At 39.0% G+C, this 18,059-nt stretch overlaps 1 protein-coding gene across 2 annotated transcripts in view; it reads left to right on the forward strand.

Annotated features, from left to right (window-relative positions):
* Nucleotides 1-18,059, forward strand: part of klhl13 (kelch like family member 13) — a 37,244-nt gene that overhangs the window by 9,998 nt on the left and 9,187 nt on the right. For both annotated transcript variants that reach the window (XM_022762626.1, XM_022762625.1), the window contains 4 exons: nt 10,115-10,256; nt 12,555-12,687; nt 13,998-14,194; nt 15,434-16,229. In XM_022762626.1, coding sequence (XP_022618347.1) covers nt 10,115-10,256; nt 12,555-12,687; nt 13,998-14,194; nt 15,434-16,229 — 1,268 coding nt within the window. The remainder of the gene's footprint in view (nt 1-10,114; nt 10,257-12,554; nt 12,688-13,997; nt 14,195-15,433; nt 16,230-18,059) is intronic.

Here is an 18,059-nt window from a genome sequence, read left to right on the forward strand (position 1 = left end):
ATTGCTTAATTGTTTGCTTGAAAACTAAAGCAGAATATTGAATGCTACCTTCCTGAGAGCAGCATCTGCCAATGTTTTTAAATGAGGCCAGTATTGTGTCATGGTTTTGATATTCATAAGTATCCAGCTTTATGTGGACACACACACACACACACACACGCGCAATCGCATGGGCCCCTGGTAAGCCTGAGTCACATGTGCCTTGCTACGGGAAAAATTATCAACTTTAGAGAGTTGTGGTGGAGCTTTTAATTTACCTGCCCTTTGGAATGGACATTTAGTTCTTGCTGACTTGTGGCCATTTTGTACAAAAAATGCAGTACCCACCCAGGGATCATTTATTTTCACTGAAAGGCCAGAGGGGAGGCACAGCCAGTCTGACTGGCAGACCATCAAGTGAGTTCAGTCAGGTGAAACAGTCATGTCTGTGCTCATCCCGCACACACACAGGCGCACACACATTTCCCTACTCAAAGCTGAGCTGTAATGAAGTTGGGTGGAGTTTCAACTCACAGTTGACCAGTCATTGGCTGTTATTATGTGTGAGTAAGATGAATCATAAAATCCTGACGCATCAAAGAAATCCCTCATTGGATAGATGTTCAGATTCACCATGTTCCTGTCCACATGTCAGAACATGGCTTAGAATAAGAAAAACATGAAAAATCCACCAAATAAAAGTGTGACTTGTGAGATTAATAATGGTAAACTTCTGAATCCCAACACATTCAGCAGCTCAGGTCAATCCGACTTTACGCTTTACCTCTTCCATCTTTTTGTAGGGGTGTAAGGTTGTTAACACTCACTGATGTTCCTTCCTCAGTACATTTGCTCTGCTTACGTAGCTGCAGATTTAGAGGTTGTAACTGGCCTCACCTAATGGAAGGTGTACCCCACCGGCACGGTCGTGGGAATTAAAAATATATACATTATATACATTTCAATATTGCTGACCTACAGGGACACTTCCTATTACCTAATGCCTTGACTCTGTTGAATTTTTGTTTAGAATCTGGAGTCAGTCCTCGGGTACACGTACCCTGCCTGGTCTACATATGGTGAATAATACCACAGATATGCAGTAACTATACAGAACAGCCTATTTTGTAGCTATTTCTAACTTATAAATGTAAACTAATATTAGTAAAGTCAGTATTATTCTGGCTGTCCTTTTGGATTACACTTACTCAGCTGGATCATGTTCCTTCTTATAGCATCCTTCAGGTTAATTTAGCATTTGGTACATGTGGACAGATTGCTCCACCCACACGCGAACACGCTCTGAAGCTTGTTTTGCTTAACCACTTAAGATGCAGGTTGAAACTGTGGTTTTGAGACTTAATTTCAGGTACTCATGAATTCCCTAGTCCTCTCTGATGTGAAAGCCTTGACCTTAAAGTGCTCTCTGATTATAAAGTTTAATTACAGACTCATTATAGCATACAGACGGCTACGATTATTAGCAGTGAGGAGCAATTATCTGGAGATCATGCCCAGTTTGTCCTGGACAGAGTGAGCCGCAAATATCTCTTGGAAATATCACTGGACTCGCTCACTGGATGCTTAATAGTTTCCTTGACAGTTCTTACTACAGAACTTACTAGTTTGTACTTACCTGATCAAAAATGTGAGGAGATGCAACACAGTCAAACAACATGATCACAGAGGCTTCATGCAAATCACATATCTCTCTCACCATACACTTTGTGACACCCTGGGTGGTTGTTTTTACATTTTGTGTTTATCATTTCACTGTGAGACCTTCATTGCACTTTTACTGAAGCTCATAAAGGACGTCCTCTCATAAATACAACTCCGGTTTGTTTGTAATAGAACCTACTTAAAGTTTTTGGGTTTTTTTTTCAGCTTCCAAGAGTTCAATTAAAACCTTAAGTGTTCACGGTATTCCGTTTTAAAATCAGAAGTACATGTGTTATTTCCAACATTTAAAAGAGTTTTCAATAGTGCATTGCAACTATCCATTCAGTTAGTTAAGGCAGAGCATTAATTATGGAACGTGCATCAGAATGGGCAGAGCAAACAACATTTGTCAGACATATGGGACACAGATGTTTGAAATAGTCTGAACTGAATAGATTATGGCTCATTTTTAAAAAATATTTTTCTACATTTAAAAATATCTATGTTCATTATGATGATGAACATATTCACATTTTCATATTGCCCTCCATCCACCAGACACGTTGTCACATTTTAGACACACCAAAGTCTGTTTGATGGGACGGAGACGGTATGCGAGAAGAATTTAAAGACTGCACAACTACCTCTTTTTCTCTGCTGTATTGCTTCTCGCTGGGTGTGTGGTGGGGAAAGGGAAACAAGAGCTGCTCCCACTTGTGTGAAATTTTGAGAGAAATTTCTCAATAATCATCTGGCTAGTCTCATTCTAGGTTTGGTGTTTGGAAGTGTTTAGCATGCTAATAAGTAAGCAGAATATTTTTTTGACATGGCATCCATAGACAACCTCTGCAATACTAGAAATCCAGGTGATTCTATACGTTAGATTTGCAATTAGTCCTTCAGTTCAATGATGCTGCTGACACAGAGGCTGTAGTCATTGCCTATATGATGTAGGGGTTTCTATTTTCTGCATTTCAACAACTGCACTTCATAAAGTGTTTTTTTTTTTTTTCCTCCCAGGAGAAGAAGCTGTTCAACATGTAGCTTTATTGCATTGTTGTGCTCGTGATTGAGATGATTCTTCAGTGTAGGTGTCTGTCATTGCTCTGCTTGCTAGAACAAATGGGGATTTCCCTTCTGACTCCACTCACATCACTTCAGAGGTTTTTAGAGTGTTGCCCGTGTTTAGTTTCCATGTGCCTTATCACCTTTTCTTGTGCCTTTCTGTTTTATATGTGAGTGACTTTGGAACACTTGCCAGACTCTGAGTCCTGTGATGTTTTTTTCATTGTTGTTTTTTTTTTTTGTGTATATACTGCTGCCTCATTGTCTTGTCTCTTTTGCTCTCAGGCTCTTCCTGTGTTCCTGTTAAAACGGTGTCACATTAGTTCACTGTAACCATAAGCAACTAGAATGTAATGAAACTTTTAAATGGCTGTGTAATGCAGTTTGTACAAAAATTAGTCCAAGAAAAATAGGCTGCAATCAATTTTTTATTAGCACTACACACATTTTATTTGCGATGTCTGGCTCTTTTACTGATTGTGCTTCCTGTCTCCTGTGAGTAAAAGTTGTCAAGTACGGCCTGTAACCGACTCCATAAAGAATTTCTGTGATAGAGACTTAATCACCCAGTACATCATCATGTCTAATAGCTTTTAATGGGTTAGGGTTACTCACTGACCAGTCATAAAACACATCACAATACTGCAAATTCATTCCTGGCGGTACTGATCTTGTAAGATAAGATGAAGTATTTGCTTTAAAATAGATGTAAAAATATATGAACCTATCCTTTAACATGGGTGTAAGTATTTTCCAGTAAATTCTGCCATACAAGTTCTTAGTTATTTTGCTCCAGAAACCATGGCATTACTCTTTCAGATGTTCAGAACCTGAAATAGATTAGATTAATGAAGTTTCCATCAATGCATGGCTAAACATGACAAGACAGCAAAGCTATACTCATTAATCTTTTAAGACCCTTCCACTGTCATCCCCGGGAAAAAGCCAAGTTGAGTTTAGCTTCCTGAACTGTCACTGGTGGAAGGATGTTTTTTAAGCTTTCCACTGACGTGAAGGGGCTGGATGGACTCTTCCCCATGTTACTTCATTACTTCTTTTTCAGTCCTCCTGCTTCTTAATTTTCCCTCAGGCCCCTTTTTTCTTCAAGCTCTGCTCAAAACCTAAATTGATGAAAATGAAAGTAACTTTGCTGCTCGTGCAGATTGTCACTAGCATTAAAATAGGATCCATAGCATGTCATGCCTCCTATTTGTTCTTTTCATTGTAGTTAACAATGTACTTTCCAGTGCTTACTGTGGGAAGAAAAAAACCATGTGGCCAAATGGCCCATTGTAAACACAAGCAATCCACACTGCACTCCAAGCCAGCCATAGCTCTTTTTTTTTTTTTTTTTCATGTATCCATCAACCAGGATATTTTTTGCATTTGTTGAATACTCTAAAATGAAAACCTTCCTGTGTGCCATAACTGTATGTGTGATTATTATAAGTAATGATTCTTCTCTAATTGAAATGATACTGTGAATGTGTCAGCCAGCGATTTGGGATCTAACATACTACCAAATTTGGGAATATAAGATGCAGTGTATAAGCATGAGAGCATAAGCTGCCAATGGTCTTCTTATCAAAGACAAAAAGGCTTTTACCTTTGTCTATAATTTATCACTTCCAGCTTGGCTTGAGGTCAGTGTTTTTATATCGGTGAAAAAGATGAAGTTGGAGCTTTTTGTGATCATTTTAATATTAACCTAGTTGTAGTTTTTTCACATACATTATACCCTCCAGGAGATAAGTATCATTATGTGTCATGTTAGTTTGATATGGGGTTTTATATTCAATTCATCCTCATTTTGTTAGAAGTGTGAACAATATACTGCTGTATATCAAATTAAACTGTAAAATTAAAACCATATTTATCAATGTATCTGAGCGTTCATTTTAATCTCTGAATTGATTTAACAAATGAAATATAAAATGTAATGTTATTGTTGATACACATGAAACAGACTTAAACGTACCTAAAATAAACCATTAATAGCCATCGGTAGCAGGCATTTGACAGGCTAATAGTTTATGAATTCTTCTGTGATGTTTAATAAATGATTTCTGCACTGGTCAGTGCTCAGCCGCTCTAAATCTTGACTCATAACTATCGTCAAACACACTCTGGTCATGGATACAGCTAGAGATTCAGTCTCTGGTGTCTTTGGGAAGAGCAGAACTTTTATGTGGGATGCTGTAGCTGTTGTCTTCTTTGTTTCGTTCCGGCAGCCACCAACACTCCTTTGTGGTTTGGACAACCCACTCTCTCCTCGCTGCCTGTCCGACTTACCACCTGACGGGGTAAATGTACCAGTACATTGCCTGTGCTGTGTCTCAGTGTGATTGTGACCGCTGTTTAAGCCATGCCAGTTTCTCAGCGTTTAGTGTTGGTGGTGTTCACAATTTCCTACTAGTTGTAGTTCATGATCATCCTCCTTGTAAAATGTACCTGATTACTGATCCCATCCTCTCATCGTCATTTTAAAACTTGTACTATCTAAGTATTAATCTTCAAGATTTGTATGTAATAGACCTTGAGCATGTGTAGGGTAGATCATAGAGTTGTACCTAGTTTCCCTTACCTCTTGTGGTAGCAGAAATCTCCATGTTTTTGTGTTTGTTTTGTCTTTTTTGTTAATGTATCCTCATTGGTCCTCCAACTTGCTCCTCAGTTCTTGTATGGCATGTGAAAGGAATAACAATTAGAATCGACCTAACCTTTTCTTAATGTTTATCCATCATACCCCCCAAATGTCTTTGGCCTAATCTTCTTGGAAAGAAGACTGCAGCTGACTGCGAGTCTGCTGAAGCCTTCTTGGTGTGTTCAAGTGCAAAGATGTGAGGTGACGTGAGGTGACACAAAACGTTTGATCAGTCAGCCTTTGTCGTATTTGAGGCTCAGAGTATCCGAGCCCTAAAGTGAAATTTTTGTGAGAAGAAAAGAGAAAGTTTTCATTCCACAATTCCTTAGACAAGTGGCCATGAAACGTTTTATATCTGTAAGACTAAACGTGTCAAATTGCATAACTTTTTATTTATTTATTTATTTTTTAAACTGTTTTTTAATCTCAATGACATTTCTAACCAGATCGTACAGCCAAAGCAGCGCTGACATATTTGTGGTGTGGGAGTTAACAAATTTTTCTCAACTCCAGGTGACCTTGGATAATTGTGACTCACAACTTTGCAAGTAAATTTCATTATTATGCTTTTCCAGTAACAACTCCACGCATTCACATTCAGTCTGTACTGTGTAATAGTTACTTTAAAGATACTTATTAATAGCACAAGCACTAGCAACAGTTTCATATTAATGTGCACATTGTGAACATCACAGGACTATTCTGTTCTCTATTCATAAACAAAGCAGAGTAAAACAAAGGTGTTGGCTGTTCTCTCCTGCCTTATCGGCTCATTTTCTTCACAAATCAAAAGCATACCAAAACAGCAGCTATAGACCATAATATGTAAATGGGGGTTACTAGTTTATTTCTATTTCTTTATCTCATGGCTGAGTCATAGAAGTAAGATATTAGATAGAAATAATATAAATCCTTTCAATCATTAAAATGACACAGAGTATTGATTGAGCCATTAGTCTAACCTTAGCCTGTGTAGTGTTTTGATTGTCAGAATCATCAAATTAATAACAGACCACTGACGTTTTCTTCAAATCACATGTGTCATGTTGTGCTCCCTGTGTGTAAAGAAAAAAGAAAAGATAACTCTTATAATAGACCTGCACTGGAAGTTCTAATGGTTTATACATCTATTACAGATCTCCTACCTTACCATTTACATACAAGACTTGTTTTTGAGGAGCAAAGATCTGAAGAATGTAGATCACTAAAAATGTTTTCATCATCATTTATAAGTAAAACTGTGCACATGCTCCAATCACATTGATCTATATCGGATGTCCATATGTCCATATATTAAGTCTGATAAGTGAAAAATACTTGTACACGAACTTTTCAGCAGCGAGGATATTTTAGCCCTTTATTTTTGGCATGCATGTCTTTTTATCCTGCGCCTAAAAAGAATATTAAATTGCGAATCTTGACATTTGTCTTATTTTTGTGTCACTGTCATGAAGACAGAGGATTGATTTCAGCTGAATTGAAATAAGTTTTGAATGAAACTATAAGTCTAAATCTGCCTCATTAATTAGTTAATTTCAAACATAAAGAAGAACTGTATGACAGTAGTCTGTCAAACATTTTAATAGCATCTAAAATCTATGTTTTAATATAAAATGTTGAATAATGTAGCCTCAAAGTACAGATGACATCCACTAACAAATTCTAAAACCACTCTGCTAACCACAAAAAAATCAAGGGGACCTCGAATTGCTTCATTATATAAATAGTCCACCCAAAAACCATTAGTCTTCTACATCTGACAAGCGCTGCCTGCTCATGGGCCTGTTTGAAGACACAAATCTACTGCAATGCTGAGCCAGACATTTTTGTAAAAGAACATTTTATCAAAACCAGGCCAATCTTCATCTGAAAATGAACGCCTTTTAAGTCTCTGATGCCACATTCAATGACTATTCTGTCATCTCTATATACTGCATGGAGAATAGTTGTAATATTTTAAGCTCAGTTTTCATTCAGTGTGTGAAATGCAGATTTTTATGCATCATTGTGGTTCACAGCACTTGTGTCTGTGCATCACCTCTCATTAGAGGTGCAAGTTCAGGCACTTTTTTTGTTTTTTTTTTTAATACACAAACCGCCCCATTATTATCAGTCACAAGTTGTTCCTTTTTGGTGTTAGACTTACTTTATCACCTTACTTAAACACTCTGTGTGCTTCACCTCCAAAAAACCTCCATAGTCTTTTTGAATTACACGGTTAACACCAAGGCCAGCTGTTTCTCTTGTTATAGAGGCAGCAGCACACAGGAGCTTGACATCAGTCAAGGAGGCGCAGTCCTCATTGACATAACCTTTAGAGACAGTTGTGCTGTTTGCTAGCAGATGACAAATGCTTGGCTGGTTTTGTTGATTAACAGACTGTTTATAATTTTTTACCCAAATGAGCTTCATACTCTAATGGCATTTTTGTCAGCACAAAATGTACCCGTATCCCTAGAGTATTCCCCTTGGGGCTTTTGAGTCACACTTGCCATCTTTCCACATTCATTCTCCGTGGGCCAGTAAGAACTTTACATTATATTACATCACAGGTTAAGTCCTGGTTGTAGCAGAAATTTAATACTTTTGCACAATTTTGGTTCGACTGTCCTAGAGCACAAGGAATATCATAAGAACTGGGCCATGCAGATTATAAGGAAACACAAGAATATCAGAACTGAGCATATTTCTTTTTACTCAGGAGTCTGTTAAAGACTCCAGATCTCTGGTATAGTGTAAAATCCCTGGGTTATGAATCAATTACACATTCTGAAAAAAATCTTCCATTTACTTCAATTATCATTAGCAGTGTTTGTGTCCCCTCTGAAAACCAAGAAGTAATGACTGTACATGTATTGTGGTTTCATATTTTAGTCAGTGTTTTTCTAAAAACTAATGATCTATTCAGCACTGCGCAGCTCATTTCAAAATAGAGTAATTTAATTTCATGTCCTCATTTAACTCAGATCCACGATTCATCCCATAGCTGCGCAGTTTATTGAAGGAAAACGCTTCCACGACCATGAAGGTCCTGCTCGGGTCAAAACACTCAAGGCAGAATAATTCTGTTTATCAAAACTTCACCCATAATTTACAAAAATATCCTAGTAACTTTAATTTAGCCATTTCACTTTCTTACATATTTTTGTAAATACATAGGTTTAATGATATTTCTGTGAAGCATGTTTTATGTCTTGGGTACTAAAGCCTTGCCTGTGGCCCCTAGAGGCCACAATATACCTTATAACCCACATACAGAAGTATTGGATGGAGCAAACAAGTGATCCATGCAAATTGTATGGCAATGGATCTATTATATTTATGAGATATATCTTATGTTTGAAGTTGATATCTTGGCCTTTTTTTTTTTTTTTTAAACTGCTTTTTAGATTTGGATATTGTGTTCAAGGGGTAAATGGCTACATTTATATAGCACTTATATCCAAAGGCCTTTACAATATGCCTTGCCCCATTCACCCATTCTCTGATGGCAGCAAGAAGCAGACTGCCATGAATGATGTTGCCCAGACCATCAAAGAGCAATTTGGTGTTCAGTGTCTTCATGAAAATTTTAACATGTGGACAGGAGACGCTGGCATCAAAACACCACCCCTGTCGAAGGACACTATGTCCTGAGCAATGGCAGCCCCTAGCAGAGGTGGTCAGTTGTGGCAAGAAAATAGGTCAGGGTCTCAGTATAATACCAGGATTCATTCTATGGATACAACGAATATCTACGTTAAATATCATGGAAATCCAGAAAATAGTTTTTGACCTGACAGTGGCGCCAGGTAAAAGGTCAGGGAGACACAAATATCAGTGGGAATGGTCATCTTCAGAGGACTATGAATGCTCGAGCCATATTTCAAGACACTCTGGAAAGCTGTTGACATAATTTGCTTTGGACCAAACTGTCAAATGGACAGACTGACTAACCAAGTAGCCTCACCATTCCTCCCGCAAATGTGTCTTGCTCCTAGCTTGTCCATCTGTAAAACTAAGCAATTCAGTGAGATCATAGTAGTTCAAGTAAAACATTCATCTTAGGGCTTCACAACGCAAATTTCATTGTTTTAGTATTGATCCTCAATAGCTTAGTTTGTCGGCATAAGTATATATATTTGCACACCATCGTTTCTGATATAAAGTAGTTGCTCTAGTTTCATTAGCCATGGCTATTTTGCAGATTACAACCTAGACATTTGACTTCTAAATGATCATAAGACTGATAAGAGTCGCATTCCTCACTAATGCTTTGGAGGAAAATGTCTTGCAGCTAATGTTTCTGTTACTTTCTGAGCTTCTGTTTTCCAGCTGTTATGTCATACACATATTTCAGTGAATTGCTTAGAACATCTATGCAATGTGCAATTCTTATTTTCTTTTTTTAAAAACAAGGAAAACACACATTTTCAGAGAAGATGGAGATTTACAGTGGCACACAAAATCAAATAGGGAAGCAGTCAAGTCATATTTTAGACCACTGAGAAGTTGAGCCCCCCCCCCCAAGGGCACTTTGGGAAGGTTAGAGCATGCATGGTTCACTTCCCCTCCATTATTTTCCCAACCGGCCCAGGCTTGCAGACCTGCAACTTTTAGGTGACGATTTGTCTAACAATTAGGCTACCATCACCCAATATGTCCTTTTTAAGTAGTGTCACTTTGAAAACTTCTCTGTCCTACTTTCTATAAGCTAAAATTAGATGGAAACACGTGTTTTTGCTACCCTTTTGAAGTAAAAACTTCTTTCTTTTTTCCTAATAGATCCCTCGTGGAGGACGACGACGCTCACATGAAAGTTGCTCTGGGCTATGGTGATATGGGCATCTCTGCTCACCTTCAGGCATCAAAGACTGGAAACACTCGATTTTTCACAAGCAACACACACAGCTCAGTTGTTCTTCAGGTGAGAGTTCCGACATCTAGTGACAATTACTTATGAAAAAGTGAATGTTAAGTCAAATATTGTCATAATGTTATGATGATGATGTTTTTTTTTTGTGTTCGTTTAGAGTTCATGGAAGTAATGTGGGCTATATAGTAATTCACATTTCTTAGCATTATTTCTAGAATGAGATAAGTTATCCAAGTTAATCTATTCCTACTACAAGACTACAAATGCAGCAAATGTCTTAATTTAATTTCTTTGCACAGTACAAAATCAAAACTACCTCAAAGAGCCCACGGCAAGAATTACTGGAAACAATTAAATAGCTTAGATAATGTTGCAGTAATTAACCAAAAGCATTTGGGACTTGGTTTCTGTCTAATTTGATTGAGTGAGCACAACATGAATATTTTTGATTATATTGCTTATCAAGAATGGAACAGAAAAGCTTTAATAGAATGTAGCAAGTTTTTGAAGTGACATTTTGTTGTATGTATTTGAAGTCATTAACAGTTGAAGTACATAACACCATGTTGAAAAAGAACATAAGCTACCCTGTCACTTAGGTGCAGTCACAGTTTATCTCAGCTTGCTAATGCTATCTATGCTCACAAAAAGAAAAAGTAAACAACTCGCATACAGCAGAGCACTGAATAATCTAACAAGTTACGCCATTACGAGAAGCAGGCTGCTTCAGAATGTCACCACTTTGCATATAGTTACAATCACCCTAAAGTTGTAGTGGGTGCTGTTTTTGCTGAGGCCACAGCAGTGTCTGCCCTTCATCCCCAGCTTTCATTGAAAATGACTGGCTGTTGGCTGCTTTTGCTGCTAATTAATCGTTTGGTGTCAGAGCACAGTAATGGAATGATAATGATTTTTGTCGGCTATCTGATCTTACAACCTGATAGTGCAATCAGTTAGTCTCAGTTAGCTGGTGCATTTGGAAGAAACCCACCTAAAAACAACTCACCATTGATTATTGCATTCAGTTGGTGTAGTGTGTTACAGGATCGACGTGTGCCGTCTATTTTCTGGCTGGCTCAACATTAGACTACCTGCCATCACCATTTTTTTATTTTTATTAGATGTGGTTGTCAGTGAAATCCAGTGTGTGAATAAGTGAGTGGATGTGTGAAGAATGTGGTGTGAGGGTGACAAAAAAGCTCAGACTGTAAATGTGTAGCCTGAAGCACGCAGCAGCCAAGTGATTAAACAATGACAAAATGTGCAAAGTCTGACTCTCCAAAGAGTCACTGCAGTTGACTTCATCATGTAAATGAACAGTACAGCCAACTTGGGATTATTTGTTTTAAATATCAACAACTGGGTGAAGCCAAAGTCTGATGTACTGTAGCTAATACCTCCATGAAGTACAACTCTACCTACAAGGTTATGGGAATGGGAATTGATAATATTTTATGGATACCAATGCCATTATCTATTTTGCTTATCGGTTCGATTCCTTATTGATCAATTTTCTTGTGGCAAAAATAGTAGGCCTACACAGTATCAACCCAACATTTTTCTGAGTCTGAACAGGAAAAGGACATGTGGGTGACTTGAGTGTGCAAAAGCTCCACTGTTTAACTGTTGTTTTAATTTAGGTTCTCTTAGTCAAAGAAAAAAATCTGCTAGGCCTGCTTGCAAGGCACTAATGTTATTATAACATTGGATATTTACCCTCAGTAACAGACATGCTGAATTTAAGACCATGGTGAACAGGAACATATGTGAAATTACCATTTTACAGAGATTACAGCTAGCACTGTCATCATCTTTATGAAATGAAGCCACGCTTGGGACAGTTTCTTCCTCTCCGCCATGAGTCCTCCTTGTTGCAAGTTTCCAACAGTGTCGATGCAATGCTTGCAATGTGCAACTGTATGGAAAAACATGCCGGCTTCATAAAGGGAATTGATAAGCTTGTAATCATACGATTTCGATTGTTCACACAATTTGGAACCGACTCTCAACTAGAACCGGTTCTCGGTTCCCATCCCTGCAATGGTACGGTAAAGCTGTAGCTCTAAACGTACAACTCTGAACCAGTTTATGTGTAAGACAGTCAAGAAAATGAGCAGGCTGCAGTCAGACAGCTCAAGTAGACTAGAGGGCCATCACATACTGTGAGCTCACATCACACTGGGCATGGGCAAGATGTGTTTTGGTGGGAAATACCGTTTTGTACCAAACTCACCTTTGGTAGCTCAGACAGAGACGGTCTACTTTTCTGGAATAAAAACACTGCATATTTCAGGTCCTCTATGCATAGCTCAGTGACACTCATCTCTCTCTTTCCTCTTCTTCTCTTAGGGATTTGATCAGCTGAGGATAGAGGGTTTGCTATGTGATGTCACGCTGGTGGCCGGGGACGGCGATGAAGCTTTCCCTGTACACCGTGCCATGATGGCCGCCTCCTCAGACTATTTCAAAGCCATGTTCACAGGTGGGTCTGCACAGCCTCACACTGACCAGAGCAATCTGCCCAACAATGAGTATTTTATTGGTACCACTTAACGCTGATGTACTTTTTCATATGGAATGTGTTTCTTGTTGCTTTGTCGCATGCATTTGATTGCTTTATATCTTCTTCTTCTCTGCCTGCACTGTTTTTTCTTTAGTAAAGCATGATCGATCATGACCATCTCCATGCTTCACCTCAGTAATGACGTCACTGTGATTTTGCCTTGGTTCCCACGTCCCTCCAGTGTGTGTGTGTGTGTGTGTGTGTGTGTGTGTGTGTTTGTGTGTGTGTGTGCATGCATAATTCATAAAGATTTCCATGTTATAAAACCAACCAGGTGAAGTCATTGCCATGCATTCATGGTCGTTCATATTTGTAATGAATGTAAGTAATCTGCGCTTTGTATGCAGAGGTAGTAGAACCTTGAATACCTTTTTGAATCGCATACAGTGGTGTGAAGGGTGTTTTCAGCAATAACTGAAAAACTGTAAAAAGATAGCTTATTTTTAGAAGCGGCAAACATTTCACAACAAAAAAGGTAGTAAAACTAGAAAGACAGTTCTTATGTACTGTACTGGGTTTTATTTGGCTTTTTTCAGTTAAACCCAAAGAAAACAGGCAACAAAGTGGTTGCTAATAAAAGTGGCTTCACTGACATGATTGGAACTGACCTGTAGCCTTTTCATATCATGGTGTTTTTTTTTTTTTTTTTTTTTTTCATGACTAGAGCTTTGAATACAGCACTGTAGTCATTTACATTACAAAGTTACAGTAATGAGCAATGAAAGTAAATTTTAATTTTGGAACAGTTGATGGGATTACTTTTGATCTCCTTTCGTGGCAGTATTGGAAGTAAGTTTGGACGTTTGGCATTTAAAGTATATGATGAAGATGAAGAAGGCTCTGCAATGAGAACAGAGGAAGAGCTTATTAAAGTAGGAGTAAGGGGAAACTCTACTTAGAGTGAGGGATTTCTTATTAGTGATAAGGAAGCTGTGTGAGCATAGACGCTGAGCAAAGGTTTCTCCCTAAGACCTTCAATCCTTTCTGAACGTAAGTCCTTTTGACATAAAAAAAAAATACATGACTTCATCTAGATGCATATGAAATGTTTTCAAATTTTCAGCTTAATTGAATTTGTTCAGACGTGTAAACTTTATTCTTCAAGTTCTTAAAAAAACAAAAAAAAACAAATAGGCTGCTAGCAGGTCTGTCAGTCAAATAAGATTATGTATGTTTGTGCCACATGTAAGCATCTACTTTTATTTATCCCCTCCTCTGTCCTGATGCAGGTGGAATGAAAGAACAGGATTTAATGTGCATCAAGCTTCACGGAGTTAACCGAATAGGCCTGAAGAAGATCATTGACTTTATCTACACAGCCAAGTTGTCACTCAACATGGAGAACCTGCAAGACACACTTGAGGCAGCCAGCTTCTTACAAATCCTTCCTGTGCTGGACTTCTGCAAGGTCTTTCTTATATCTGGGGTAAGGAAGCAGACACACAAGGATCAGCTGTACAGGGCACAGCTTTCCTATAATCTTCACCAGTTGTAAAATAGCAGTTGTTTTCATTTGTATCTCATAACAGAAATGCTGTTGTGTGTTTAAATGTTTAAGAGCATTGGCTAAAATAATGGATTTTAGGATTTCAAACCAAATTTTAAATAAATTCAGTGGTTTAATCTCATTAAATCTTGCCAAACTATTTTCAATTTAAGTTTGACACTCTAGAAATCCTGTGAGAGTGTCTTTGAGTCAGACCCAGCGAGCACATGCATAAAAGCACATCAATAAGGGTCTGTTTTCTCTTGTCATCATTATCTAGAAATTTCCAGTCATAATCATTTCTGCTCTCACTAAGACTTGATTTGGTTTTGCTTGCTGTCTTAAAGTCAAAAGCTAAGGTGGACAGATTCTGCTAGGCAACATGTATGTTAGATCAACCTGCTGAAGACAAGTGACAAGTAGCCTCTGGTTCAGGGTTGTTTCACAAGGCAGATTACTACTCCTTCTATGTAAAATGTAGAGAACAACCTAAAATTTGGAACATGAACTGAAGTAAAAAGAGTTGTTTCATGTTTTTAGTGCACTTACTCAGCTAACTTGATAAATATGTGCTTCCAGGTAAGTCGTGAAATATTGCTATGTGTATAAATGTCATTTTTATAATAAAAAGGATATGATGAAATTCAAATCATGTATGTCGACTTTGGCATGTTCAAAAGGTATGTAGTTGTTTTTACTTTTGAATACACTGCTAAAATGTAAGTAAAACTAATTAGTGTGGATGCAAATTAGAGCAGCAACGAATGATGACTTTCATTGTTGATTTTTTTTTTTTTTTTTTTTTTTTTTTTTTTTTTTTATAATTCCTAGAGCCATAGTGACATGTTAAAATGGTTTATGCCACTACTCTTGCCAAATGTCTAAACACTTAAAAGGTATTACATTTAAAGGTATTACATTTACTATGATATAAAACAGAGGCAGTAAATCCTCATGTGCACTACTTAGCTGTGTACTCTGTCTTACAGGGGGAGACTATGTTAATTTGTCTGATTGCAGCATCCGTCAAAACTAAATCACTGATGTTGTGTATCAAATCATTCTGTCTAATGATGAGTTTCTGGTTACAAGCTGAGAAGATCCAATTACTTATTTCTATAGATGAGTGCTCAATGTTAGTTGCAGCTTTCCAAGATTTTGATTTCTTCTTCCTTGCAGGTTTCTCTCGACAACTGTGTAGAGGTGGGCCGCATTGCCAACACATATAACCTCACAGAGGTGGACAAATATGTCAACAACTTCATCCTGAAAAACTTCCCGTCACTGCTGGGCACAGGAGAGTTTGTCAAGCTACCATTTGAACGACTGGCTTTTGTACTGTCCAGTAACAGCTTGAAACACTGCACTGAATTGGACCTGTTCAAGGCTGCGTGCCGCTGGCTACGCTACGAAGACGGTCGTATGGACTATGCCCCAAAGCTCATGAAGAACATCCGCTTTCCCCTCATGAACCCACAGGAGCTCATCAATCACGTGCAGACAGTGGACTTTATGCGCACGGACAACACCTGTGTCAACCTTCTCCTGGAAGCTAGCAACTACCAAATGATGCCCTACATGCAGCCAGTTATGCAGTCAGAACGGACAGCCATCCGCTCGGACAGTGCCCACCTGGTCACCCTGGGTGGTGTTCTGCGCCAGCAGCTAGTTGTGAGTAAGGAGCTGCGTCTGTTTGATGAGAAGGCTCATGAGTGGAAGGCGTTGGCTCCCATGGACGCACCACGCTACCAGCATGGCATCGCAGTCATTGGCAACTTTCTCTATGTAGTGGGTGGCCAAAGCAACTATGACACCAAAGGCAAGACGGCAGTGGACACCGTGTTCCGGTACGACCCTCGCTACAACAAGTGGATCCAGGTGGCGTGCCTTAATGAGAAACGTACCTTCTTCCACCTCAGTGCACTCAAGGGACACCTCTATGCTGTTGGTGGAAGGAATGCTGCCGGGGAACTTGGTGAGTTTATTTCTCTGCTTGTTTGTTTTAGCTATCCTTTTATGTAACAACAGAAATCTTAAATTAATATTGTATGAGATTGTATACTTAAATATCAAGGAGCATTAGGAGAAAAAATGTGCAGTTTAAAAAGGCTGCAAGCACACTGATGGTGGTAATCAAGTGTTGTGCCTACACATGATTTGCTGTTTCAGCATGTCTGTGCATAATCTAAGAGGGTGTGCACATGATCATGACCATCTTTACAATCAAATGTCATCCAATAGAGGAGCATCTCAACACAGGCAGAATCCTGTCTAACATTGAATGTTCATATTTAGTTCTCACTGTGTCACAGACTGTGTCAAAATTTCATAATTTTTGGGGCTATATTTTGGTGGATTGTTGTTGTTGTTTTTTTCACCTTTCATAATGTAGTGCAGTCCAATACAACAAAGCCACAGCCTACACCCTGAAGTGTGTCTGAGTTGAACACTTTATTGATACAGTCTGAACAAATATGTAAGATTTATGCCGATCATCCTTAATCAGTGATCTGATCCCTTTCATAGTTTAAACATTCACAGTTCACCTTTCTGGATGAAACACTTTAATGACTTGATATATTTATATCTGTTCATTGTAGTTTGTTTGTTGATGGTGAGTAACCAATCTGGAGTCTCTGCACTCGTAACTATGGACCACAGAGAGGTGCCACCCAGTACTTAAATTCAGCTCGATGACTGCAGTGGACAGAGCGAGGCCACTGTGTGAGCAGTCTTCTCTTCTGGGTTATAATTAGACCAAAGAGCACAGCCCCGGTTCACTCCCTGTCTATGCCACTGCCGTTTTCTGCTTTACATTCCACTGCTCTTTCACTGCATGTGGTTTATCCTTTATTATTCTGGATGTGCCCAGCTGCTGCATAATATTTGTTTACTCTGGGCAGGTCATAGGGGTGTGGTTTTATTGTTACATCTGAAATGACCAGATTATACATAAAGAGGGAAAAAATTTTACTAAAAAAGGTTCACTACATCAAGATGGATATTTACAGGGAGAGGCTTTCAATCTTAACTGGTATACTTTGCATTTTTTCATTAGATAAGTTTTCTGTTGATTCTAACGTTCAAAATGACACAAATATTACATTACAAATTAAGTGACATTAGTTTTAATCCAGATTTGTCAGACACATTATCCTATATTTACCCCATTGTAAGACCTTGTATAGGTGTTTTAAAAGAAATAATTACAACATTGTTTAGCTCAGTCACAAGAATGAGAGAAAATATAGCCGCCCGCCGGAGCTCTGTTTGCTGGGCGCAATGCCTGTGCCGGGGGGGGGGAGCCGGCGGGCCGCCGGGCGGCTAGCTCTGCTTGCTGGGCGCAATGGCTGTGCCGGGGGGGGGCGCCATCTTTCATATGCTGAGGTGCCACACCATTAAGACTAGTGTGAATGTCACAACGGAAAAGTTTGTCCAAAGTCCACAAGTTTGGTGTCTACGGACTCGGCTCGTCACGCTGAGTAACATATGTCAGCCCCAGCCTTCTGAGTCGCTCCCTTCCGAAGGGCCGCCATGGGCGGTCTCTCATATGCTGCCGGGGGTCACGGTTAAATTCTGTGTTTTAATAATTTCCAAAAAATTTTCTCGAAAGTCCACAAATTTGGTGTCTACGGACTCGGCTCGTCACGCTGAGTAACATATGTCAGCCCCAGCCTTCTGAGTCGCTCCCTTCTGAAGGGCCGCCATGGGTCATCTCTCATATGCTGAGGTGCCACACCAGCGGTCCCCAAACTTTTTTCTGCTTGCTGGGCGCAATGGCTGTGCTGGGAGATGGGGGGCCGAG

This window comes from Seriola dumerili, unplaced genomic scaffold (assembly GCF_002260705.1).
Source record: "Seriola dumerili isolate Sdu_G_001 unplaced genomic scaffold, Sdu_1.0 BDQW01000449.1, whole genome shotgun sequence".
Classification (NCBI taxonomy): domain Eukaryota; kingdom Metazoa; phylum Chordata; class Actinopteri; order Carangiformes; family Carangidae; genus Seriola; species Seriola dumerili.